General features: G+C 42.9%; 2 protein-coding genes and 1 pseudogene across 5 annotated transcripts; all 3 read left to right on the top strand.

The window, feature by feature from the left end:
* Positions 1-375: 375 nt before the first annotated feature.
* Positions 376-7,131, top strand: LOC133900136 (protein MALE DISCOVERER 2-like). Of its 3 annotated transcripts, none has more exons than XM_062341270.1 (9): positions 380-783; positions 946-1,053; positions 1,194-1,335; positions 1,438-1,534; positions 3,466-3,582; positions 3,684-3,997; positions 5,773-5,963; positions 6,062-6,194; positions 6,413-7,131. In XM_062341270.1, the coding sequence occupies exons 2-9, from the start codon at positions 1,015-1,017 to the stop codon at positions 6,991-6,993; spliced, it is 1,614 nt and encodes a 537-aa protein (XP_062197254.1). In that variant the 5' UTR covers positions 380-783; positions 946-1,014; the 3' UTR covers positions 6,994-7,131. The 3 variants fall into 3 exon arrangements, with proteins under 3 accessions (XP_062197256.1, XP_062197254.1, XP_062197255.1); XM_062341271.1 differs by having other exon boundaries at positions 386-783; positions 946-1,102; XM_062341272.1 differs by lacking the exon at positions 3,466-3,582 and having other exon boundaries at positions 376-783.
* A 264-nt stretch (positions 7,132-7,395) lies between these two features.
* Positions 7,396-11,140, top strand: LOC133900135 (uncharacterized; annotated as a pseudogene).
* A 4,546-nt stretch (positions 11,141-15,686) lies between these two features.
* LOC133899996 (transcription factor LUX-like) lies at positions 15,687-17,681 on the top strand. 2 transcript variants are annotated; one of them, XM_062341060.1, is made up of 5 exons: positions 15,687-16,325; positions 16,444-16,520; positions 16,655-16,691; positions 16,773-16,908; positions 17,043-17,681. In XM_062341060.1, the coding sequence occupies exons 1-5, from the start codon at positions 16,016-16,018 to the stop codon at positions 17,563-17,565; spliced, it is 1,083 nt and encodes a 360-aa protein (XP_062197044.1). In that variant the 5' UTR covers positions 15,687-16,015; the 3' UTR covers positions 17,566-17,681. The 2 variants fall into 2 exon arrangements, with proteins under 2 accessions (XP_062197044.1, XP_062197045.1); XM_062341061.1 differs by having other exon boundaries at positions 15,691-16,325; positions 16,788-16,908.
* The last annotated feature ends 9,256 nt before the right edge of the window (positions 17,682-26,937 follow it).

A 26,937-nucleotide genomic window follows, 5' to 3' on the forward strand; every position in this document is an offset into this window, starting at 1 on the left:
TTTAAGCTTAAGTTATCCGAACCTCACCTACCATGCTTGCGTCGGCATGGAAATGGACTTACCAACCCAGAAACCTATGCTAGTTCGAAAACCTTTTTTCTTTAAAACTGTCTAGCAATTCGCCACCAGTAAAATACATCAAAGGCTCAAAGCTACTGGAAGCTGTCTAGTCTGCAACTACTCTTGTCCACTAGGAGTTTCAATCCTAGACTTAGCTCGTGTGTTCTGAATTATTGAAGTACGTTGGCTTCCGATAAATTTTTAACCCGTCACGTTTGATGATCTGGAGGAAATCTTGAGTTGTCCTTAGGTCGGCGCAATCTGCAGTAACTACAGAGAGGCACTGTCTGCTTGCACAGTAAATCTGAACTGTTGCCTCCCAATCGGACGATTAAAATCCTCTTCCAATGCAGAGAACGGTTCATTCTCTGCATCGAGTCCTCCACTCACATCTCAACTGCATACCTGCCTGGCCACAAACGGACAGACATCCTCAAGTCTAGTCCGCCAAACTGCACTTCAATATTCTACGCTCCTGACTCATTTTTTTGATGAAAGTTGGAGGCTTTATAGGTACTCGAAGATCCTAGCTGTTCGTTTTCGTTGGCTTCTCGAATTCGTTTCCAACAAGACATTGGCTCCTGAGGTGGAAGACTGCTTGCGTCCCCTCCCTAGTGCTGCTTGCTCTCTCTGCTCTTTTTACCCAACAGTAAAGAAATGGCAGGGTAGGGGCTACAGATCAGGGGATCCTCCTAGCTTTTCTCTGCTGCCGGTTTGATTTTCGTGAGTCCTTGTGCCTGTTCTTCTTTTGATTCTTCAAATTGATGGGGCACGAGTATGGATTCGTTGCTTGAACAGTTGCAGTTGTACTGTTTTCAAAATCTTACTTTTCTGTTTCGTTTTACTTTTTTGACATCCCTTTTCATTATGAAAAACTTTGTTTAGCAGGGGGAGGTGGGGGGGGGGGGGAAATGGAGGTTATGATACTTGATTCGTTTCTTGAGGTGGTATGCAATGCGATGGTGTGTGCGCCCCTTCCACAGCGCAAAAGATGTGAGCTTTCCGACATCTAGCTAGTACCATCAGTCACCATGCTTCACAGGTCAACATTGGAATCTATGGTGCCCCTCTTTTATTCTGTTCCCCAACTTTCCTTCCGTTGCTTTAATTTACTATCTTTCAACATCCTGCAGGCAGAAGAAAGAAGAGGTCTGAGCTCTTCCCTTGGGCTTGGGACAAAAATGGAGTCATGGAGCATTAGAGCGGCCTACTTCCTATTCTTCTCCTTGCTTGTGTCTGATAGACTTGGGTCTTGTGCTTCCATCAATGGGCAAGGTGAGAGAAGAATTTCATGGGCAATGAAAAAATAGATAGAGATCACAAATTGGTTGCTTGAAATGGATTCTTGCCTGAGCATTTCTATTGCTGCTGTTTCAGGGAGACCTCTTTTGAGATTCAGAGATAGCATAGCAGAAGATCCATCTTCGTCGAATTGGGAAGTGAGTTGCTCAGATGATGGAAAGATGGTGGACTTGTAAGTGTTGTTTTTTTTTTGAAAGAATCCGGTGAGCTAGAGCTCGAGTCGAGCATATATTAAAAAGAAGAAGATAGAGTTGATCCAGTTTTTAGGGGAAACCGGGCCCGAAACTCTAAACAAATGCACAGGTTCATAGAGAAAAACTGGCATCGGAACCCCACGACGACAATACGACCTCAGCACAACAGACGACGCTCTCACCAAACGACACAAACAAACAACAGACAGGACCAACCTAACTCAACTCGCGCACTAGCCGACTGGACAACAGACTTCCTCACAAACTCTGTCGGCGGAGCCCTTCTCCCACGCCGCATCTCTCTAGGTGGCCCCGCCCTGCTCCCACGCCACACCTCTCTACCCCCTCACAAACACGGTCGGCGGAGCCCTGCTCCCACGGCGCACCACTCTGCCACGTAAGTCGGCAGCGCGTCGTTTCGGAGGAGCGCACATTGGATCAAAACGCTGTCGAGAAACGCCAAATAGAATGAAGAGTCGCCGAGGAACGAGGACGTAGGGGTCATCCTATTGAAGAAATAGGCAGACGTCGAAGAGCGCGGTGGCCATCCGAGGCGACACCTTAAGGAAGAGAGCGACGAAAACGCCGCCGTCGCTCGACCGGAGACCAGTCAGGGTTTTCACTCAGAGAAGCCGCAAGGGATGGGAGGAGTCGCCCAATGACGTCTTCAGGAAGGATATGACGCCCAGGACGCCAAACATCATAGGCACCGGCCGCAACCGGGCAAGGCTTTCGTCCATGACTCCTCCGCCCCATGGACCACGCAAGAGGCAGAAACCAAGCAAGACCACGCCTGGCCCAAAGCAGACCACGAAGCCGCACCTTCCTAACGCTTCCCCAGAGCTAGAGACCCCGCAGCCCCATCAGGTGCCCCCGTGAAGGAGGGGAGAAGCCGGGAGCAGCCCAGGCTGATGGGGTGGGCACGGGGAAGGCGGAACAGTGCGGCCGCCAAGACATCGGCGAAGCCGACCCAAACGGAGGACAACGACGTCGGCTCCTCAGGGAACAAAGCAGACGATGGTGAAGGGGCCCTGGCCACGCGGGAGCGCAGCAGGCATCAAGCTCCCACCACATGACCACCAAAAATACTGCACCGAGGAAACCCGCGGGCCATAAGGAGGAAGCCCGGGCCATAAGTGCTGTTTTTGTTCGATCTTCAGTTTTTCTTCTGCTAATCTCAGTCCTCGGTAGATTCTGAATTCATGGTAAATAGTTATTGTTAATGATGCATATAGTTCCTTCTACAAGAGGAGAAAAAATCCAAGCTGTCTCTTAATTGCAAATAGTTTATAAATTATAAGTAGCTTGTAGCCAAGCATGTTTAGTTAGTCATGATTTAAACCACTCATGGGACAGGTCCTTATTTGAGTTCAGGAGACATTTGCTATCGCCCACCGTTGTTATTTTAGCTTGTAACACTAGGGATTAGTCAAATACTTCTAGATGAAGCTATGCTTGTGAAAGAAGAATTTTGACTTTTGAGCATTTCTTGATGCTCCTATTTTTTTTCTTCTTCGAATTTAACAAACTGTATATATATACACTTGGCAGGATTCAAGGCACCAAAATAATCTTTAAACAGGGGAAACTAAGAAGAAAAATATTAAAATTCTATCATTAATCGTGAGAAAGAGAGAACGGTCTACACTGCTAACTTTTGTGGAGCCAGATTACAACTGGACAAATTCTTCTTGTTTTTATGGACCCATACCTCGAGAAATGGGTAACTTGAGGTGGAGCTACTAAGTCAAACTGCCTCATAGAGCAATTACGTCAGATCTAGGAAAATAGGGCCTTTGTAACTGGCATGGCCCATGAGTAAGGATTGCATACCAAACATGAAATCCTGGTATTTCACCAGTTCTTGATACATAATATAAAACCACATGATGATTGATGATCTCTGCAGCATACTCAAAGGCTACAAGTTATCTGGTGAATTGCCACCTGACTTGCATAAACATACAGTGATTTCAGAGGCTCTTTCTGATGGAGGGACACAATCTTGCAGAAAATTCTTAACAAAGTCAGTCTTTTTTTTTTTACACAATATGTAGTTTCCTAACTGTACTCTACAACTTCACCAAGTACATTCCTTCACCTATGTTCATTTGTAACACTACACAGAACAATTCAGAGTGCCATCCAACGGCGACTCCTACATCCAAATGACCATCTAGGTCCGGCATCTTCTATCCATGCACCAGGAGAAAACTCACATTTTGATCATTCGTCCAAGCCTGCTGGTCTTGAACCTGAAACTAGGAAGTCTTTCATGCTACCTCACCGGGAAATCTACACATGGGCCATCACGGGAGCAGTTCTCCTTGTGGTTGTAGCTACTATCATATATCTATTCTTCTTTCATCGAAAGAAGGATAACACTGTCATGCCATGGACTACTGGACTCAGTGGACCACTCAGGACTGCTTTCGTGACAGGTCAGTATCTGTATCATCTGAAGCTTATTGGTAAACTAAAACAGCACATTGGCAAAAATACAAAATTAGACAATATATGCGACCGTATTTACAGAAATAGACAACATATCGTCGTATTTACAATTTTAGTATTCGTATTCGGTATCTCGTTTACTGAAAATTGACTTTCGGTACACCGTACACTGGGAATACCATATTCAGCACACGTTGTGCCGAAAATGGGCTACAGTGCTATTTTCGGCACACCATGTGCTGATGAACAGTAATAGCAGTGCGTTTGAATTTCGCTTTCCCTCTTCTTCAAAACGGTGGTCTTCTGTTACTCCAAAAATTTTAAAACTTTTTTTACATGTTCAATAATCCATGTGCAACCTATTTAATTGGATTCATCAAAAAACCCTTTGTATATTTAAAACTAAAATTCTCAAAAAAGATTACTTTTATAACTTGTAACAATTGTTAGTGTCTCAAATAAATTCTTAAAAATCTAGAAAAATTCACTAATATTCTTCTTATGTGATGGACTAATTTCTAAAATTATTTCTAGCCCTAGGTTATATGATGAAAAAGTGAGTTCCTTTGTAATGCTCCATTTATATCTATTTTTATCATTTCATGTCATATTCTTGTTTTAATTCAATTTGAATTCGAACAAAATTCAACTATCTAGAGTAGTCTAGACCAAGTCGCCCCGCATCAAGAGGATGCGAGCGACCGAGTAAAAATAATCAGCGGGTGAAAACCCACGGAATTGAAGATGGAATCGATGAAATTTAGAGGAGATGCTCTAATGCCATATTGGGAAGCGTTGTCACCTCTCTCGAGACTGTGTGGATGTATAGCCGAACCACAACTAGAGTTACAAACGGATTACACCTCATAAAGATGATTTCGATCACATGAAATAATGCATGGATACAAAACCGAGTTTATCTCTGAGTTCTATCTCTAAACCTATCCAAACACAAAAAAATAATATGTTCGTCGTGGAGTACGTCAGAAAGATGATGAGTTGGTTACGATAATTTTTTGGTAAACTTACCCCTTGATTGTAGGTTTTGTGCATGTTTAAATTTATTTTTATTCAAATTGAACTAAAAAGAGAATATCACATGAAATGATAAAAATACATATAAATGAAGCATTACAAATGAACTCACTTTTTCATCATATAAACTAGGGTTGGAAATAATTTTAGAAATTAGTCCATCATATAAGAAGAATATTAGTGAATTTTCCTAGATTTTTGGAATTTATTTGAGACGCTAACAATTGTTACAAGTTATAAAAGTAGTCTTTTTTTTGGAGAATTTTAGTTTTAAATATACAAACGATTTTTCGGTGAATCCAATTAAAGTGGATTGCACATGGATTATGGAACACATGAAAAAAGTTTTAAATTTTTTGGAATAACAGAAGACTACCGTTTGGAAAAAGAGGGAAAACGAAATTCAAAAGCACTGCTGTTACTGTTCATACACGACACTGTTCGAAAATGGCACTGTAGCCTCATTTTTGGCACACCGTGTACCAAATATGCTATTTTTGAGGTACGGTGTACCGAAAGTCAATTTTCGGTAAACGAGGTGCCGAATACGTATGCTAAAATTATAAATACGACGATATGTTATCTATTTCGGTAAATACGATCGCGTATGTTGTCTAATTTTGTATTTTTACCCAGCACATTTCATCCAACAAGCATATATAGAAAATTACTTACAGGGTGTGATAAAACTGAACTTGAAGATGGGTTTGTTGTACCTTGTGGGCAGGTGTGCCTTCTCTAGGAAGGGCAGAGCTTCAGACTGCATGCGAGGACTTCATCAATGTGATTGGCACTTCATCCGACTGCACGTTATATAAGGGAATTCTGTCAAGTGGAGTTGAAATAGTTGTTGTCTCCACTTCAGTCAACTCTGCCGAAGATTGGTCAGATCGGTCCGAGGAGCAATTCAGGAACAAGGTACTAATAACGTGTAATATGCAAAAATACAAAGGTACTCGTTCTGTCAAGACAGCTAGCATGTTACTACTGTGTATTACTAACTGCTCTTCTTTCAGATCTCAGTATTGTCCAGAGTGAACCATAAGAACTTCATGAACCTACTCGGTTACTGCACATGCGAGGAACCATTCACAAGGATGATGGTGCTCGAGTATGCTCCTTGCGGTTCCCTCTTTGAGCATTTGCATAGTGAGTGTCCTATAGCCCTACCTCAGCATCTTGATACCATCCAAATGGCGTTCTAGACTTAATTTTGGTTAAAATTCTTTTCAGAAATAACTGTGCTACTTTAATTCTTGTTTCCTAATCTTTATCCATCCTTTTTTTATGGTACCTTGATTCTGAACAAGTTAATGAAGTAACTATTGATTGTGCTGACGGAATATATCCTCTGAATGATTGTGCAGTTAGAGAAGCAGAAGATTTGGACTGGCCTACACGGCTTCGCATCATCATGGGAGTAGCATACTGCTTAGAGCAGATGAGCCAGCTAGACCCTCCTGTCACCCCAACAAACCTGAGCTCCTCATCCATCTACCTGACCGATGACTACGCGGCCAAGATCTCCGACATGGAATTCTGGAAGGACGACAAAGACGCCGCTTTGCAAAATCCTATTAATGACCAAGAAAGCATGATCGTGTACAAGTTCGGCATCCTGCTGCTTGAGGTGATCTCCGGTCGGCTACCGTTCTCTGAAGACCACGGCCTGCTCGTCTTGTGGGCGTCGAGCTACCTGGACGGCAGGAGGCCGCTCAGTGGGATGGCTGACCCAACTCTGAAGTCGTCTGTGCCTGACAAGGATGTGGCGGCGTTGTGTGATGTTGTGAGACTGTGCATAAACCCGGAGAGAGAGAAGAGACCAGCCACGGGCGAGGTTGCGAGGATGATGAGAGGTGTCACCGCGTTGTCGCCGGAGCAGGCGACCCCGCGGGACAACCCCCTGTGGTGGGCCGAGCTTGAGATTGCCTCGGCGGAAACCGGTTGAAATTCAGAGACAAGGGAGCAAGGATAGCTAAACTGAATTTTCTTTTATTTCGTCTTCAGTTATTTTGATGTCTCTTTTCCTTTTTTTTTTTTGCTGCGGATCACTGTGAATCTGCAAGCTTTTTTAATTTTTTTTTTATCATGGTTGCTAATCTGTATAAAATTACTAGTCCTTGAAGGTTTCTGATCCTGATGAGATGTATACCTGAGCTATATTATATAGTGAGTTGTAGCGAGAGAACCGAGTCCAATGGATTTGAGCCTGCATGTTTTGGCCAATGCAGCAGGGCATGGTTTCTCTGCTAAGTCCAATTCCATCTATTGCTACAATGCTAGACGCAGCATGTTTTCCCCTAAAATACAAAGTAAAGTAACAAATCTCGTCTATTTAAGTTGCAAATATTGTAATCATTTTCCAAGTTTTTTTCTTTCTGTAGCATAGCATTAGTTGCCTCCTCCATCCATCAGAAGTTGAGAACTTTCAGAAGCATCCAAGGACGGTGCGCTTCACCTTCACCGGTGATGGTGAAGCAACCAACCCCTCCCCAATTGTCTCCAATGGCAACCGCATCGAACAGCACCCATCCCTCTGCTCCCCTTAACCAAGACTACCACGACCACGACGAGGAAGATGATGAAGACTTCGACGACGACGACCTCGATGACGAAGCCGATGGGGAGGATGACGATGATGAAGAACCCTCCCCGTCCGAGGAGGCCCGCCTCGAAGCCGTGCTCCGGCGGCTCACGGCGGAGGACGTCCGGATCCGGGTGCACCAGGTGGCCATCCGGGGCTGCGCCCGCACGCGGCGTGCCGCAGTGGAGGCTGCGGTGGGCCCAGACCTCGCGCGTTCCGCCACCGTCCGAGACCTGGTGCGCGCTGCAGCCGCGGCCGGAGAGCGGCTTCGGCGCCTCGGTACCTTCGAGACCGTCTCCATCACCCTCGACGCGGCACCGCCAGGGATCCCCGGCAGCGGCGGCGGGGGCGCCGTCGTTGTCCTCGTTGACGTCGCGGAGGCACGCGGCCGCGCTGCCGGCGAACTCGGCGTCTTCGCCAACGCCCAGGTGCGCATTCAACTCAAAATGCCTTCTTTCTACAGAATTGAGTTGTCTTGCACTATCCATGTTGTAATAGGAGTAAAGTGGATTCAGTTTACTGCCTTTGCTTGAGCAATTCAGATTAGGACTCACACAGTCTTTTATTCTTGCTTCAATTTAGAGACCTCGGTCCAGAATCTAAGCTAATTTGACTCTAAAAGAGGGTGCTTTCATTGAACTATGCAGTCCTGTGGACTGCTGGTCAATACAATTAATTGGATTTTACTAATGTGCTTGCTTTCAGAAGGATCAGACAAGGCCCTTGCTTACATAATTTTGATGTGAGCAGGTGTTATGCCGGTACCAATACATTGTCTTGGATGATGTATAGAACTAGGACTATTGATGTGTATCCGTTTAAGTTAGTGTGAATTTTTAGGAAGAATGGGGCCTGTAGTAATTGCATTTAATTGGGATTGAGTCAGGTCTCTTCAGGTGCTTTGCGGAATGATTATATGATCGCAGTTTCTTGAATCCCCCTGCTCTGGTTCCTGAATCAAAATCAAGTAGTTTCCTTTATTTTCTGGTTCAGTATTGCAGTATTTCTAACAACCTTCATTATAGTAATTTTGTTGTTATATCCCTCTATGTCAAAGTCATACATGTTCCACAACATAGCTTGGATGAACATGCTCATTTAACAGATTTGTGCACGCTGTTAAATAATCAATCTTCAGACCTACTCCGTAGGTAGAGGATGCCTCATTTGTATGACCTCAATTGGTTCCCGAATGTACTTGTCTCAAGTCTCACCAATTTTCTTCGTGTATACCTTTTGCAGACTAGACCATGTTCACTGGAAGGTTCACTGAAGTTGAAGAACCTATTTGGATTCTGTGAGACCTAGGATGCATCAGGCACTCTTGAATTAGATCAGACAGCAGAACTAAGCGCTGGAGTGGGAATGCCAAGAATCGGAGCAATACCAACTCCGCTGATGGCCCGCATATCATTTCTGTCTAAGGACTGGTTAAAGTCCTCACTCAAAGAATACCTGATGGACGTTTCTGTTGGCTTGCTCTCCACCATGAACCATAACCTTGCTTATAATCTGACATGGCGAACTTTAACTGACCAAGCACGCATGCCATCCAATTCCATACAAGAGCAATTAGGACATAGTCTTTTGTCCTCTATTAAGTACGTGTACAAGGTTGACCAGAGGGATTCAACCATAAGACCTACACGTGGGTATGCTTTTCTGTCGTCTTCTCAAGTTGGAGGCCTTGCACCAGGGAGCAAAAATTCGTGGTTTCTTAGGCAGGTATTGTTTGTACTCCATCCTTTGTTTCCCTTGAAAACCATGTAACCTTTTAATTATATCATAAAGAAATCTTGTTATTTGCCTTTTCTTTGATAGCGTTATGAATCTTTGGACATTTTGTACTTATTCTTTATTGTATTTGTACGTCTTGCTTTCTTTGCCAACTGCACTATTAATACTAACAATATAGTCTGTGGTCACAGTCCATATTTTCTCCCTTCAAATATACCTTTTGGTTGTTTGTATGATATTGGTGGATCAAAGACCAAAATTTTCAAAGTTCTGTGATCTGTTAAAGCATCCTAATGGCAGTTCCCTTTGTTTTCAGTCCTTGTTTCTAGCACAAAATTCGGCAATTTTGAATTTCAATGAAATGAACTTCACCATTTTTTATTTTCTAGAATCTAATTCATGCACATCAGATTTTTTTTATTACACAACTGAACGATTCAATCTGAAACATATTTATTCATTTCTCCTTAGCATCATTCATTTTCTCGATTGCCTATCAGGAATTTGATCTTCGAGTGGCGCTGCCGCTGGGTGTGCTGAATGGTGCTTTCAACGCTGGAGTGGCTGCAGGAGTCATCCATCCGTTGGAAAGGGGATCCACAGGATCTGTCTCACCACTTTCAGAAAGGTTTTACTTGGGTGGTAACAGGTCTCTTGTTTGCCGCTTGGGTGGACCATCATCACTCTTAGGCTTCAAAGCAAGAGGGCTGGGGCCGAGAGACTTCAGAATCTGTGGCCTGAATAATTGTGAAAATGGCGCTTCCAGTTCTCCAGGGCTAAATGGGCTGGGAGGGGACATAGCAGTGACAGCCTTTGCTGACCTGTCATTTGATATACCTCTGAAGCTACTCAGGGATCTGGGGGTTCATGGCCATGCATTTGTCTCTGCTGGAAATCTTGCTAAATTAACTGAGTGTGATCTTCGGAAATTTCCCCTTACTGACTTCATACAAACATTCAGGAGTTCTGCAGGATTTGGTGTAGTTGTGCCAACCAGATTGTTTCGCATAGAGGTTTGCCCTTGACATTCTTCAGCTGCGCCACTGAAGTTATCAATGAAACTACATTATTTTGTTGTTTTACTTTTTCTGAACAAGTGTTTCTCCTCTTATCCAGATGAATTACTGCCACATCCTGAAACAGTTTGATCATGACAAGGGAAAGACAGGCATACAGTTTAACTTCTCTTCACCCTAATTTCTTTGTCAATATGTTCTCATCAAAATGAATGGTTGTATTTTTCTCACTATTCTGATTTCTTTTTCCTTTTGGCAAGAGCTTATCTATCAAATCTCTCTAGCTCTCTCCAAAAGAAAAGGGCCTTGCAAACTGTAAGTGATAAATTGTTTGTCCTGGCTTATGGATTTAATATCGTGACTTGTAAAGCCTCAAAGCAAAAGGAAAGCAAAAGAGGCAGGGATGCTTCAGTTTTCAATGCTGATCTGCATGTTCTGGACTGCAATTGATGAAATAGTGTTGTACAAAGATCTGTCAATGAGCCAACAGTAGTGGGGTCCATTGATGGGGATCTGTTTCTGTAGAATAGTAGGAATGGGTAATGCAGATGCTGGAATGCCATCCTGTAGATTATGCAGTACAGTGTATTACCTGATATCTGTCCCAGTTTAGGTTGTGAGAATGGCTGGGACTGGCTAAGTTTGGTATGAATTGGCATACTGAATAAAGATTGTACCATAATCATGATGAATATGTTGCATATTGGATTTCTTTCCGATGTGAATGCATGGGCAGAAAGGATCTATTGCTGCCATAACTAGAGTGTTGTCATATAGAACGTCGTCGGACGAGAACTTGTTTGCAATGTAATATACATAGTAGACACATCAGTCCTTTTCAGCATCCAAACGGTCGGTTCCTGGGGAGAGGGGGAAGGGAGAATTTTGGAACAGTTATGCTTCCCTGCGTAATACCAGTATTGCTGATCTCAAACCGAAGTGTGATATTTTTAGAAGAGTAAAATGCAGTAGCTAGTGGTCCTCGAACTTGTCTTGTCATGGTGGGGAATGACGGTCGGGGGACGGCAAGCAACAGGAGACGAGGGTATCCTCAACTTTTCGTGTGGGGGAGTTCCGTCTGGCAGGTCATCGGCATTCACGTCGCAGTTGAGTTCTGCACGCGATCTGAAGTAAGAGAGAGAGAGGGAGGAGGCCGACAGATGGGCTGACGGATGAGAGATAGGGAGGAAAGATGCTATGTCTATATCGCCTTTGTTATGCAGGTACCGTGTAGTATGCTATGTTAATGTCAAGACCCCCTCTGAGCTGGAATAGACCTGATTGACACGGTCTGACAATATTAATGACTTAGAAATGTATTTTCAGAGTTCCTAATCTAAATGACACGTTAGAATAAATTTGAGGACCGTCAATGTATTTTACACTTTCTAGAATGTATACACACGCTGAACTTGGGTGAGTGAATAATGCCGTGACATCACACATCAAAGGGGATTGTGGCATCTCTATCCAGGTGCTATGTACAAGTCGTAGAGGAGCGGCATTTTTCTGCAGGTGCAGGTGAGGCAGCCACCGTGTTTGACACAGCCAAGACGCAGCACAGGTCAGGTTGGTGAAGTTGCTGGACACATAAGAATGTATCATCACTCTGACAAAGATGTTTCTTGTTTCTCACACCACATGCCCTGGAAGAAGCGATGGTACAGAACCAACAGCCAACGAAGCAATTCCGATCAACACCACGAAGTCTAAGAACTCGAAAAAAGTAAGCATACTCGCTATACAGTTGGAAATCATTGGCTACTAGAAGAATAGGTTGATGGGTGAACCTACGATGTATGAGGTGATGGATGGAGATGGCAGCTAGGTTGGTGCACACATAGTACCACACAACAATATATGGCTTGGTTTTCCACTCAGCTTAAAGTCCTCTTCAGCTCAAATTTATTTGTTTCTTTCTTAAATAATAATCACCTTGTTCCTCCTAGGTGATCAATTTGTTTTGTTAGTACTATAGATTGGTCTATTGGAGATAAAGTGCATGATATAAAAGAAAAGAACGAATAGAATATTGAATGACTAGTGAAAATTACAACAGGGATTAGAATGCAAGAGATATTCAAGAGAAGTGTCGGAAAACTAAATGACAATATGGCAAACAAAGCGCATATATACTATTGTCTAGAATATGTAAGGAGAAAATGCAAAAATAAAATAAAATGAGATGAGCAGTAGGCAACGATTGCACTGTTAAAGGGTACTTACTATACTTGGAGGAGATTTCAATTTCTCTAAAAAAAATTGAAATCCAAAAAACAAGAGTCAAAAGAGGAATTAATTTTGTACAAGAGGTACCTAAAAGATAAAGTGCCATGAGTTTAATATCCATCATTCAACCACAATTTTAGTTAAGCTGTCTCGTGTGTCATAAGTGCTACATATGTGAATATGATTGACTATACTAACATCTTCGAAGTATTTATGTTTTCCGGCCATATATACCCAATATATCCAGTTATAATTTATATTGATTGCAATTAAAAAAGGAGTGGTTTACAGTGGGTTGAGACTGATCTAATAGCTCTCGGTTCGTATCTGTAAATTCGTTCCATCACTAAAAAGGTTACGTGATCTTTCTTTCTTTTTTTGGTTTGAACCGAGAAGGCAACAAATTACCATTGAACCAAGGTTTGAAAAACATTTGCTCAAAAGAAGCAAATGTTAAATCACCCCATCAGCATCCCAGACAAGTGGCTTTGGCAACTCAAGCTTTTGTTAAAGATAAAAATCTTCTTATGGTACATAAGGCGTGAGATGATTTTGACCAAAGATAACTTAGCCAAAAGAAACATGAAAGGTAGCCTCAAGTACTCCATTGGTAATCATAATGAAAATATCCAGCAACTTTTCTTTGAATGCAACTTGGCTAAGACAATTTGGTATATAATCAGAATAGCCATAGAGATTAAGAAACCGAGGAACATTTCACATATGATGGTTACTTGGTTATATGAGATAGATGTTAAGAAAAAGAGAAGAATCTTAGTTGGGATAGCGGTAATGTTTTGGACTATTTGACTTTGTCGTAATAATATAGTGTTTCATAAAAGAACAAATATGTCATTTATGCAAGCTCTATTTAGAGGTACTTACTGGTTAAGGTTCTGAAGACTGCTACACAGAGAGAATCAAAGGGAAGAGTTTTCGAAGATTTACCATATATTGGAGGTGGCGGCAATAGAACTCTTCGCCAAGCATATGCGGTCATATAGTTATAGATTACCAGTTTCACGACGCTCTATTTTGTTTTATCTTATTTTCTTCTCGTATAATGTTAGCTACATAGGCTGAAATATTATAATATTCAACTGTTGGCTGTATGCGTGTCTCCGATGAAAAAGCCATATGCTTTATGCATTTTCTAAAAGTATGAAGTCAGATCAGTGGGACCCGTCCAGGGAAAGCCGTCGGTCCATATGAATGTGCGGACTGAAAAAGGCACGTACTCAACTTTTCTGCAACCACCGTAGCTGAGCTTTCTCTTCAAATCCTCATGTACTATTGCATTTGCAGAATTATATATATTGGTCCTTCTTGTATCAATTCGTACGTGATTAGTCAGTTAATTCCAGGCATCAAGCTTCAGGTATGTCTCTGCAGCTGATCACAACGTAGCTCGTCTACAGAGAGCTAGCCCGTTGCACAAACACAATATAATAATGGTTTGGGTCACCCCTCCCTCTAAAGAATAGGCGAATTTTGTTCTAGGGCATCTTTGTTCATGTAATTTGCCGGCAGACACAAAAAGCTCGTTTTGTTGGCGAACACACTCGAACTATATGGTAATTTGCTAGTGAACACCAAAGTATGTCCTCTGGCAAGTGTGAAGGACATCATTCGGTGTTCTTCGTCAGCAAATTATTACAAAGTTTGGTGTCCGCCAGCAAAACCAGTTTCTTGGGCTGTCCAACAGCAAATGCCTACCCTCAAGCTAGTTATACAAAAACGGTCCTATCAGTTCATATTTTGATATGTTATCCTTGTATTAAGAAAAGAATAAATGATCTTCCGTTTGCACAAATGCATGCAACTAAAGGCTTCAAATCTTAATCTAAGATACATATTGCCAACTTTGCATGAACCTATATGTTCATTGATCTAGAGCAATCTTAAGGTTCTATGACTTCACCCATGGATTAATGGTGTTGTGACAAAACCGACCCAGATCCCGTTTGGTTCGAAGGAAAAACACGGGATTGACAAATCCATAGGAATTTGCACTTACCAGGGTTTGGAATGCAAGAGTTCACGTAGGAAAAAAAGTATGATATGATTATCTTCTACTTGGTTTAATAGAAATTATACAGAAATCAAAACACACATTTAACCTCATTTTTTCTATCTTCACGTAGAATCGAGGCAAGGTCATCGAAATGACCATTTTTAGAAATTCTTCTTGTGTTTTTCAGTCCTCTGTGTACACATGCATTCCTTACCCTATTCTTGCATTTGCTTATTCCTAGTAGTTGCGAATGAGACTTCATAGTCTCCAGTTTGCCTATTACTTAAAACTGAATTATATTTTTTGGGGGAAAATTAATTATTTTGGAGGCCTTGAATTGGGTGTGCGTGCATGAGCCGTTCTACCTAACTGTACTAGCTAGTCACCTTTAGTTCTTTCTTCTGTTTGTTTGAATGGTCGCGGTCTCTCCTGCCTCGCAGGTACTACGTAACGCACATGCACGAGCATGCAATTAATCGCAATTCTTTTCGTAGACAAATAGAGTTCTTGTACCTTCGAAATATGATTCATCGATATAGAGTGCTAGTGGTCCTTGTATATGTGCATGCATGCATGCAGCGTACCTACATACGCGCGCGCACGGTGATACCTCCATGCATCAACGCCAAGATATATATACTAATTGTACACGCCTAACCACTGGATAAATATTACAGAAAACGCGCCCGCCAGAGAGATCCATGAGCAGATTCACCTCAGACTAGTCACTACCAGCATGCATATGCAATGGACCAGCTTATATTCAGTGACGGATCTAGGGCATAAGAGCTCTCTTTTTGTCTTCCTTTACTTCTTTTTTGTCTTCCTCTTCTATACCAAAAAATCGAATGGGGCTAAAAATTGAATGGGGCTCTTCTTTTTTGTCTAAGATTGGTCTACTCTTCTTTCATTCACACCTTTTAGTATTCTACGCTGCTCCTACTAGATCGAGACAGGAAGAAGCTACAGACCAAAGTAATAGTTATAGCAGCATGACTAATATCAGAAACAAAAGACTTTTAGGGTAACTGATTAGTCCACTATAGTACTATATGTTCTATAAGGTTTTTAAGTTAGGGTTCATTATAGTTTCACCTTTTCCGCCCAATCTTGCCTTGATGACGCTTCCTTCCGAAGCTAGAAATTAAAGCCATATCTATGTGCATATATGAGATCACTTGTTATCTGACACGCCCATATGCGGACATATATATGTAGATAGATATATAGTTGGAATGATCCATGACCTCACCTTTATTTTGGTCCTCTCTTTCTTCTCCAGCTGAGGGTTATTAGATCGGCGATGGCTGGCGCCGGTATTGATGCAGCAACAACAAGATCCATGTAACAACGGAGAGTTGGACCTCATCCATCAACATCTACTAGTAGCATGAGAGAAATCCATCCATCGAGCATGGAGGAAAGTAACAAAGGCTTTGAGAGCTCTACGGATCAGCCTCCATCCGGCGGCGAGGCCGAGGAGGACGCTGCTGCCGATGCTCCCCACGGGCGCGACGGAAGCTCGAGCAATAGCAGCACGGTGGAACTGGAGGAAGCCGGCGGGGACAGCAGCAGGAAGACCGGCGCCTCCTCGTCGTCGGTGCGCCCCTACGTCCGCTCCAAGAACCCCCGCCTCCGCTGGACGCCGGAGCTCCACCTCTGCTTCCTCCGCGCCGTCGAGAAGCTTGGCGGCCAAGATCGTAAGCAATCACCACCTAATTTCATATTCAGTTTTCTTCACGCAAGTAATTAGTTTTTCCGAAGTATATATCTCAAGCGTGATGTCGATTGATTTTCTGATTGTACATGTATATACAGGTGCAACTCCCAAGCTCGTTCTTCAACTGATGAACGTTAAAGGGCTTAGCATAGGCCATGTCAAGAGCCATCTCCAAGTATATATGGATATATCTTCACCTTCTTTTGTACTCAAAATTGTTTTGCTCCTAATTTTAGTACTTCCTTCATAGCTTTTGGTTGAATCTCTCATTTATCATGTGCCATTTTTTTCCTTTTCGGTGATTTTCAGATGTATAGGAGCAAGAAGATCGACGACTCGGGCCAGGGTGAGACTGATTCTTGAATAAATTTCCTTTTCTTGTTCTTTCTATAGACTCGGTTAATATAATTCCCCCCTCACCTGGTAGATTATTCATTTGCAGTGATAGCTGGTTCATGGAGAGATCACTTGCAAGATGGGGGACAAGTGTACAGCCTCGGTCTCTCCTTGCCTCATGGCTTTCATCAGAACCAGACTGGTGCTGGCATTATATTGTCAGCAAGGTAGTTGGATCCATGGTGATGGAACCCTTGCAAACAAAATCCATTAAATTTCTACACCTTAATTTGTTGTCTAGCACCCAGCGCACACATGGTTTTAGTCCTTGTTCTGACTAATCTCCTTGATAATGCACTAGGTGTGGTGCCTGGCCTCCATGGAATAATTGTCATCACCAACCATACTTGCTTCATGGCCACCATTTTCTTGGATCGAAACCCTACTACTCAACAGCTGAAGCCGAGGCTTTACTTAGAACCCGTGCTCGACATTTAGCTAGAGCAGTTGGAACACCAGATTTGATCCCTCAAGGCTGTTCATCTCAAAATGATCAAATCATGAATCATCAAAGACGTCGACTGCTGCAAGAGACACTTCTGCATAATGGGGATAACCATGATCCTCTTGATCTCGAACTCACACTGGATATCGGGCCGCGGCGGGAGAAGAGAAAGATATCAGGTTGCAGCTGGAGCAAACAAAACGATAGTGGCGGTGATAAAGAAGTGGAGAATACTACTGCAACTGGGCTATCTCTTTCTTTGTTCTCATCTCCTCCTGCGAGGACAAGTAGTGATAGTGATCATACAATCTTAGGTGTCAGTATGGATAAAGGGAAAGCGCATGCAACAAGGGCAAGTACTCTTGATCTCACCGTATGATCTGGTGCAATAATGCGGTGATATCTTGTGGTACTTACCCATATATGTGTAGAGGGAAGATACTTGTACTCTATCTGCATATGTTGCTGATGATTATATATGATCTTTTGATTCTAGCCAAGTCTTTGTACGTCTACTTTAAGTAATGTATGTGATTAATCATGTAGTATATAGTTAGGATTTAATCAACACTGCCTACATATAGTACACTTCTGTTTATGTAGAATAGTGTTGTCACATTTTCTTATATACATCCCTAGGCCATGATCTTTTCAATAACTATACATTTTCATATCCCTGATATTTTCCCATATATATATATACATACATACATATATATATATACATATACATATATAGATATACATACATATATAGATATAGATATATATAGACACACGACGAGGCTATTCTATGTCTATGCGCAGCTAACATTCATGCTGCGCACATCCCGCAACCGCCAGTTACACTCTGAAGAATCGGGAGTTACAACTTGTTACATAGACTAGTTACAACTCGACCTCCAACACGCACCAAACAACATGAGCCAGCCAACCAGCTTGTGCCACGTCACCCATCATCCACCCATCAGAGCGTTGCATGCGGAGAATCTTTTGTTGATTCGAATCGTTAAAATGCAATATCTCTAGAACCACATATTCGATTCTCGATCCGTTTAATGCATATTGTTGGAATAAATGTGCTTAACAAAATAAGATCCATCAAGACTATATTTTGATGAAGTTTTAAAATCATAAAGGAGTTACGTCCATATAGTTACAACATAGTGAACATCGCAGTTACAACTTGGTGAATATTGTAGTTACAATATGGTGAACTGCAGTGTTCTCTGGTGGTGATAGGCACTTTAGTTACAACATGGTGAACTCTTTAGTTACAATATACTGAACACTACAGTTAGTTGCAACATGAAAAAATCAAATCAAATTAATTGCATCATGCAACTAAAAACAGTTACAATATGTTGAACACTACATTTACAATATGATAGATAATCTAGTTACAACATGCATATAGTTGTAACCACTCTGTCTGTGGTTGCAACTAATAGTTGTAACCGCTCAATCTGTAGCTGCAATACAGTATACGGCGAATTGCAACTCGTGAGTTGCTATTCTGTGCCTATGCGCAGCTGTTTGCATGCTGCACATACGCTGCGCATAGGCACAGAATAGCAACACAGTATATATATCACCTTGGATAAGAATGCTTGTCATGTTCAACAACATTCTATGTACTTTGATTAATTTTTGAAGGAACATATAGATATGAGATCTAATGTGTTTGAGATTAAGCAATTAGTTAGGATTTGTAGCCCTCTGAATAAGCTTACTGTAGAGTTCAACATTACCAAAATCGGATATTAGGTTCAAAAGTTATTGCCGTTTCTCTGAGTGTCAGCTGTGTTGTTCTGAGAGTGACGGTCTGAGCGTCAAGATTGCCGGTCTAACCGCTAGAGCTGACACGAAAACTTTGTTTTCCTGGAGAGGTTGGCAGTCTGACCGTCAAGGTTGGTGGCCTGACCTCCAAGGTGGCCAGTCTGATAACTAGAACTAACATAGAACTTTTATATCTCTGGAACGGTTGACGATCTGACCGTCAAGGTGGCCGGTCTGACTGTCAGAGGCCTGGAAAGATTGTAACGGCTAGTTTTAGAGTTGTTGGCTTGAGTGACGATCTGACCACCAGTTATACTGCAGTTTGACCAAAAACAGAAGTTTGGGTCATCTCGGGTATAATAGCTAGTTTTTGGTGGTGTGACGTATATATACCTCTTGTCCAACGACTTGTAGGTGGACTTCTGCCAACATTGAGCATCCTTGAGCTAAGTTAAGTCCTCCTCATATATTTGTGCATGTGTTGCACATAGAGAGGGTTATGAGGCAAGAATCAAGTGCATTTGCATTAGAGATTGAACTTTAGGCACTTGGTGAGAATCAAGTTTGTCTTAACTTGTTACTCTTGATGTTTGCCAACACCTAGACAGTGCGATGGCATTGTGATCCTGTGATCTTCTCAAAGAAGCTTGTGAGAAGGCTCAGTATGATTGTGAGAGGTTTTGCTAGAGCTGTAAAGTGCAACTCTAGTGAAATTGAGGTAGTAAGTGGTTTATTGGATTAATCCGGCTCAAGATCAAGTTGCTCATGGTGAACATTTTCTCATGCTGAGAATTGCATACTTAATAGAGGAGCGATTAAAAGTTTGAACCCACCTCAACGTGGATTAGAGGAGACTGGCAAGTCTTCGATACCATAGTAAAAAACTTGGCGTCTCTTTTGTGGTTTGTCTACTTAAGTTTATTTACATTGTGCAATTTACAGTCCTAGAATTATAATTACTAACATGTCACCCTAGGTTGCAAACCTTGATATAGACATAGAATTGATCACTTTATTGAGATATAGATTTTGGGGGTTTTATATATGTTGTAACCGATCTTTTTAATTTCGTATTTTATCGGTTAAGTTGATAGATAGATTTTAGAACCGCCTATTCAACCCCCCTCTAGTCGGCCTCCTTGATCCTACACCATCCTACCATTCATATCTTCTACTGCACTGCGAAGTGTCATCCTCACTCACCATCAGAGTCGAAGAAGTGAGATCTCAGGGCCGAATCCCTTTTACTGCACCGGGGTGAGTATCATATGGTTCTCATCGTAGTTTAGTTAGGGTTTGTTAGGTTTTAATTGATTCGATTTGTGTAACTAATGGCAAAGTCTTGTTTCCATCATAGATATACAATAGTGCAATTCACAGTATCAGGCGGTGGTAGGATATGGTTGTCGCTATGGCTGCTTCGATAGTGCGGATGCTTGGCTTCGACTTCGGCCGAGTGGACTTCGTCTTGTTTGCTGCTGCGAAGGCCCCCTCCATGGACCTTGTGTATGCTGTGAATCACGTTCTCCATTATGTTCTTCCAGATGGAAATTTCTCCATTGTTGTTCGTCACAATAGAGATATTTTCGTCAATTGCAAGACAATCTTGAACACATATTTCTTGTTGAACCATGGCTAGCAATTTGGCAGGAACGCAGTCTGGTTCTGGCTCATGCGTGAGCTAGTCAAGGTGGAGCCTGATCCGGATGACTGTGAGCTGCTCATTGAAGATGATGCTTGGGTTGATGTTGTGCTAAAACGCATGAGGCTGAGATGATGTCTATCATCTCATCTTTTTGAAAGACGACATTATCTCATCCTTTTGGAAGATAACGTCATCAATTATGTATAGCTAGGGATTGTGTTTAGCTAGCTAGTTTTTTTTGTGTTCTGAACAATGTGTGATGTGCATTTGTGTGATGTTCATAGCCATTGTGATATGTAAATACTTGTGTTTTGTGTTCTGAACAATGTGTGATGGATGCTATGAACAATGTTTAATCGATGTTCTGAACAATGTATCAGTGCGTTGTTTAATTTGTGAATCATGAAGTGTGTATGGCAATCATGAGGGCAGCTAGGAAGAAAATTTGCTTATAAGAGGGAAAGGGTCACACAGATGATTTTTTTTTAAAAAAAACTCTATTTGTGACAATTAACATAGACGAATTTAAGCAAAAATCATATGTGACTCTAACTACTCACAGACGGGTTACAACAAAACTTGTCTGTTATCCTTATTACACATAGACAGTTTTACAAAAAATTCGTCTGTGTGTAACTCTATTATAGATGGTTTTGAAATCATCTGTAACAAGATCGATATCACAGACACTTTTCCAAAGATGGAACCTATAATCGTCTATGATAGGGTTTAAAATCTATATGTAATAACCCATTCTGGGGTAGTGAGTGGTCGGAGCAACATTCCTATGATCGTTGAAATGATCTTTGCATGCATCAGCAGCAGCAAAAAAATTAACCACATCGCACGAGTAGGATCTCACAGCGTATATTATCCTTGTGCAAACATGATGTGTGCTGGAATCTTGTTTCGTGACCGTGTGTACACTCCTGTCACGAACGCTGTCTCGGTGGGAGCTCTAGGTGCATAAGGAGGAGAAGGCGCCATCCTAACTAGGAACGGTCCGAAAGCATAAGCACGCGGCATGAGATTGGCGAGGCCCAGTGCACATTATTCGGCCGAGGAATGGGCCATGTAATAGGACTGTGTGGCGGGTATATTAGCTATTGGTGTGCGTGAGGGGAAAGACAAGGAAGAATATAACTCTGAACACTCTAATGAGATGACCTTTGTCCATCGTCTTCACCTCCATTCTTGCTCCTTCTTCCTCTGATTCCTTTTGTAAATCCTTTATCCCTCTATTGTGCCGGTCGGATCGCTACAAATTGGTATCAGAGCCATCATCCTGGAGCCCCCTGAATACCTGTGGGAGCCCAAGCAACGCTAAGCTATGGAAATCGAGAAGCAATTGGCGGAGCTCAGCAAGATGTTGGTGGCTCTACAGGAATCAAACAAGGCCATCCTCAAGACCGTGGCAGGCTTGGTGGGGTGGAAGCTGAAGATAGACTCCACCATGGAGGAGGTGCATTAGGAAATCATCAAGCTCCATCAGCAAGTCGCCCAGATCGTAAGGAACTTGGTATTTTCGGTGAAGCCGTTCAATCTACCACCGTTGATCACCACACCACCGATGCTACCTTCTTCGAACGTGGTTAGGACCCCTTCGACGGGAGATGGGAATGCGGAGTGCAAGTCCACCATCTTCCGCAAGGATGTCGCACCCGGGCTGGCTAGCCACCGCGTGAGTAATGGAACCGGGTATCGGTGAATGGGGAATTGTTTCCCCATACCACCTCCAAACAAGGGTAAGCACTATATGCATGAACATGTTCGTTCAATTGACTCAAAGGGGGAAGGTCAATTTCGCTGTTGGAGTGGTTGGCATGTTCATTAGCCGCCTCGGATGGATTTTCCTCCGTTAAAGGAGAGAATCCTCGGGCATGGTTAGGCAAATGTGAAGCTTATTTTTGAGTCTTTGGAATGCATGGTGAACACTGGGTGAGCATCGCCACTTTGCATTTAGGTCGTAGTGTAGCGTTGTGGTTGCAGGACAATCCATCTGTTCAATTTGCTGAGTGGGATAGGTTTAAGCAACTGGTGTGTGACTAATTTGGGAGGGGTGAGTTTCAGAGTGTGTGGAGCATTCGGACTCGAGATCATTGATGAGCTGATCACTCAACCTCCAAGTCTTCCTCACACTCTAGACTTCCTTTATCACCTGCTAGATCCAGACATGAAAGCTGGCAGAACTGCATCATCTGATGATCAATTGTTGGCACTATGCGCACATCGTCAGGCCCAAGGTCTATGCATGAGGTGTGGTGAACGGTGGGCACGAGACCATCAATGTGCCCCCACCGTCTAGCTGCATGTGGTCAACGAAGCGTTAGAATTCTGGCGTGGACAGGAGCGACTGCTGAAAGTTTTGGATGAGGAACAGTCATAGCTGAGCTCTGAAGAACTATTGTCAATTTTAGAAGTAGCCATGACTGGCAGAGAAGGGCCAAAATCCATTTTACTCCAAGGTTTCATACAAAAGAAAGAGGTCTTAATGCTAATAGACTAGGGAAGTTCTCATAGCATTGTGATCTCACAATTTGTCGAGCAGCTACAAGGACACAAACGCCGTATTACCCATCTAAAAGTGAAGATCACTTATGGTGGTATCATGAGGTGTGACCGAGAGATGGTGCACTGTGAATGGTGGGTTCGGAGTGTATCGTTTTGCATTGATCTGAAGGTGCTCACGCTTGGAGGATACGATGTAATCCTCGGGATGGACTGGCTTGAGCGCTACAGTCCCATTGCATTAGTGAAACAAGCTCTTGACATTCGATCATCAAGGTAGACCAGTTACCTTATGCGGTACACAGGCAACCCCGAGGCTTAGCAGCATGCTGACAACGGCCGAATTATGGAACCTCATACAGCGTGACACAATATCAGAGTTGGTTCAGTTGTGCCCAGTCTAGCTCGACCCTCAATCTGAGCAGGAGGATCAGCTTGAATCCTTGTCGGCCTTAATTGCTCAACTACTGCATGAGTTCAAGGATTTGTTCGCCATGCCCACTAGACTGCCACCCATGTGCTCTTGTGATCATACAATTCCACTAATATTGGGGGCCAAACCGGTGAATCTTTGCCCATATTGCTACAACCCAGCTCAGAAAAACAAAATCGAGAAGCAAGTCTCAGAGATGCTTGAGCAGGGTGTTATACAGGAAAGCAACAACCCCTTCGCCTCTCTGGTATTGTTGGTACAGAAGAAAGACAAATCATGGTGATTCTGTGTCAATTACCATCGATTGAATTCAATCACAGTGAAGAATCGTTTCTCTCTTCCAGTAATCGATGAATTATTCGATGAATTAGGGGATGCGTGTGTCTTCTCCAATCTTGACATGTGTGCCGAGTACCATCAGTTTAGGATGCATCTAGATGATGAACAAAAGACCACTTTCAAAACGCACAATGGACACTATGAATTTTCTGTCATGGCGTATGGATTGACAGGCGCTTCGGCGACATTCCAAAGTGTTATGAACAAGATACTGACACTTCTTTTGCGGAAAGGAGTTCTCGTGTTCATCAATGATATTCTTATTTATAGCGGCTCGTTGTCGGACCATGTGCAGCTACTGCGCTAAGTTTTCTAAATTCTGGCTATGAACAATTTGAAGATTAAGCGTTCCAAGTGTGCTTTCGCTCGATCAAGCCTCACATACTTGGGACATGTGATCAGCGTGCAAGGTGTGGCCACGAATGACAAGACAATGCAAGTAGTCCAAAACTGGCCAGTGCACAGGTGCGTGAAAGATGTTCATGGTTTTTTGGGTTTAGTGGGGTATTACTGCAAATTTGTGTGCCATTTCGGTTGGATTTGCCATCCTCTCACCAATCTTCTCAAGAAAAACTCAGTGTTCAATTGGGCGGCCGAGCACCAGGAAGCTTTCAAAGCGATGAAGTAGGCTTTAGTGTCAGTGTCAGTTCTGTTGTTACCAGATTTCACTTAACAGATTGTGATCAAAACAGACACCTCTAACAAGGGAATTGGTGTTGTGCTGATTCAGGATGGTCACCCAGTTGCATTTCTGAGCAAAGCACTTGGCCAGCGCAACCAAAGCATTTCTACATACGAGAAAGAGGGAATGGCTACTCTGATGGTTGTTGATCATTGGCGCCAGTACCTCATCCATGGGGAATTCCTCATCTGCACAGATCAAAAGAGCCTCATCCACCTGGAAAATCAACGACTTGCAACACCATGGAACAAAAGATAATGACCAAGCTCTTAGGACTCCAATTCCATCTTATCTTAAAAAAAAGGGATTGGACAACAAAGCGGCAGACGCCCTGTCCAGGGGCCCAATGATTGAAACCACTAAAATCTATGATTTTTCTTTGGTAGTGCCAACTTAGTTGGAGGATATTATGCTTGGTTATCAGCATGATGATACTGTAAATAACTTGATCACCCAGCTAGCGATAAATGGTGCTATATTAAGGCACTTCACATTACAAGATGGCATCATGTGTTATAAAGGACGAATTTGGGTGGGTAACAACACCAAAGTTCAACAATCAATTATAGAAGCTTTGCATTCGAGAGCTATTGGAGGGCATTCTAGGTTTCAAGTGACATACACAAGAATCAGGAAGCTATTCTCTTGGCTGGGAATGAAACAGTGCATCCGAAATTTCATTGCTGTCTGTTCAGTCTACTTGCAAGCCAAGTCTGAACACATGAAGTACCACAGCCTACTCCGACCTCTTTCGGTACCCAGCACAACATGGCAAGTTGGGACTTCATCAAAGGTTTACCTCGATCGGTTGGTTTTGACTGTATTTTGGTGGTTGTCGACAAGCTCACAAATACGCCCACTTTTTGGCACTAGCGCGTCCTTTCACTGCAGCTCAAGTGGCACATCTCTATCTGCAGCAAGTATACAAGCTCCACGGTATGCCTCAGTCACCTATCTCTGATCGCGACCATGTGTTTCATCAGTGCTTTTTGGAAGGAACTATTCAAATCAGCTGACACAACGTTGTGTATGTCATCGGCTTATCACCCTCAATCGGACTAGAAAACCAAGCACGTGAACCAATGTTTGGAGGGATACCTACGTTTCTTCATTCGTGCTTGCCCCCGGAAATGGTATGTCTGGCTCCCTCTTGCTAAATTTTGGTATAACTCCACATGTCATCTCTATGGGCATCCACCCAAGCATTTTGGCCTGACAGACTCTGCTATTTGCACGGTGCCGAATGTAGCACGGTTATTGGCTGACAAACAACTGAAAACTAATCTGCTTAAGTAGCACTTGGAGAGAGCACGACAAAGAATGAAGAATCAGGCCGACAAGAAAGCTATGAAAGATCATTTTCTATTGGTGATTGGGCCTTCAGCCATATGTGCAATCGTCAATTGCTAATCACACTAATCACAAACTTTCCTTTTGCTATTACGATCCATTTTAGGTGGAAGATCAAATTGGGGAAGTGACGTATAAGCTCGAACTGCCGACAGCAAGCAAAATTCATCTTGTTGTGCATGTGTCCCAGCTAAAGAAAGGCATGCCTTCTTCTACACCAGTGCATGACTCGGTTCCAGCTGATCAGGACGACGATGAGGTGGTCCAATCATGGTCCTACATCATCGTCTCTATCGTCGAGGTTCCAAGGCAGCAAGACAAGTACTGGTACAGTGGAGTAGTCAATCACCAGAGCTCGCAACATGGGAAGATGAAACGGAGCTGTGCCACAAATTTCCTTCTTCCGCGGCTTGGGGACAAGCTGTGTCTCAAGGAGGGGGATGCCACGGACGCTGTCTCGGCAGGAGCTCCAAGCGCGCAAGGAGGAAAAGGCGCCATCTTAACTAGGAATGGGCCCAAAGCATGGTTGTGTAATAGGATTGTGTGTGTGTGTGGGGGGGGGGGGTATTTAACTGTGGGTGTGCGTGAGGGGAAAGACAAGGAAGAACAAAACTCTGAACACTGTAATGAGATGATCTCCGTCCATCGTCTTCACCTCCGTTCTTGCTCCTTCTTCCTCTGATTCCTTCTCAAATCCTTCGTCCCTCTGTTGTGATGATAGGATCGCTACAACTGTCTGCATTCTTGTAAGTTGTAACCTGAATTATTAGACAGGAGAAGAGAGGGGAAAATGTGAAGGGGAATAGGTAAAAAATGCGTTTGTGATGCTCGAATACATAACACGGTAGTTGCTTTGCGAATATTGTAACATATAAAATAATAAACAGTAACTTACATATCTGATTTCTTGGGCCTGATGGGCTCCTAATCGGGCTGGGATGGGCTGGGCTGGGCCTGCTTTGGCCTCTGAGCTCTCACACTCAACTGTCCTTTCTCCCTCCAGTTACCTAGCTAC

Source organism: Phragmites australis, chromosome 19 (genome assembly GCF_958298935.1).
Source record: "Phragmites australis chromosome 19, lpPhrAust1.1, whole genome shotgun sequence".
NCBI lineage: Eukaryota > Viridiplantae > Streptophyta > Magnoliopsida > Poales > Poaceae > Phragmites > Phragmites australis.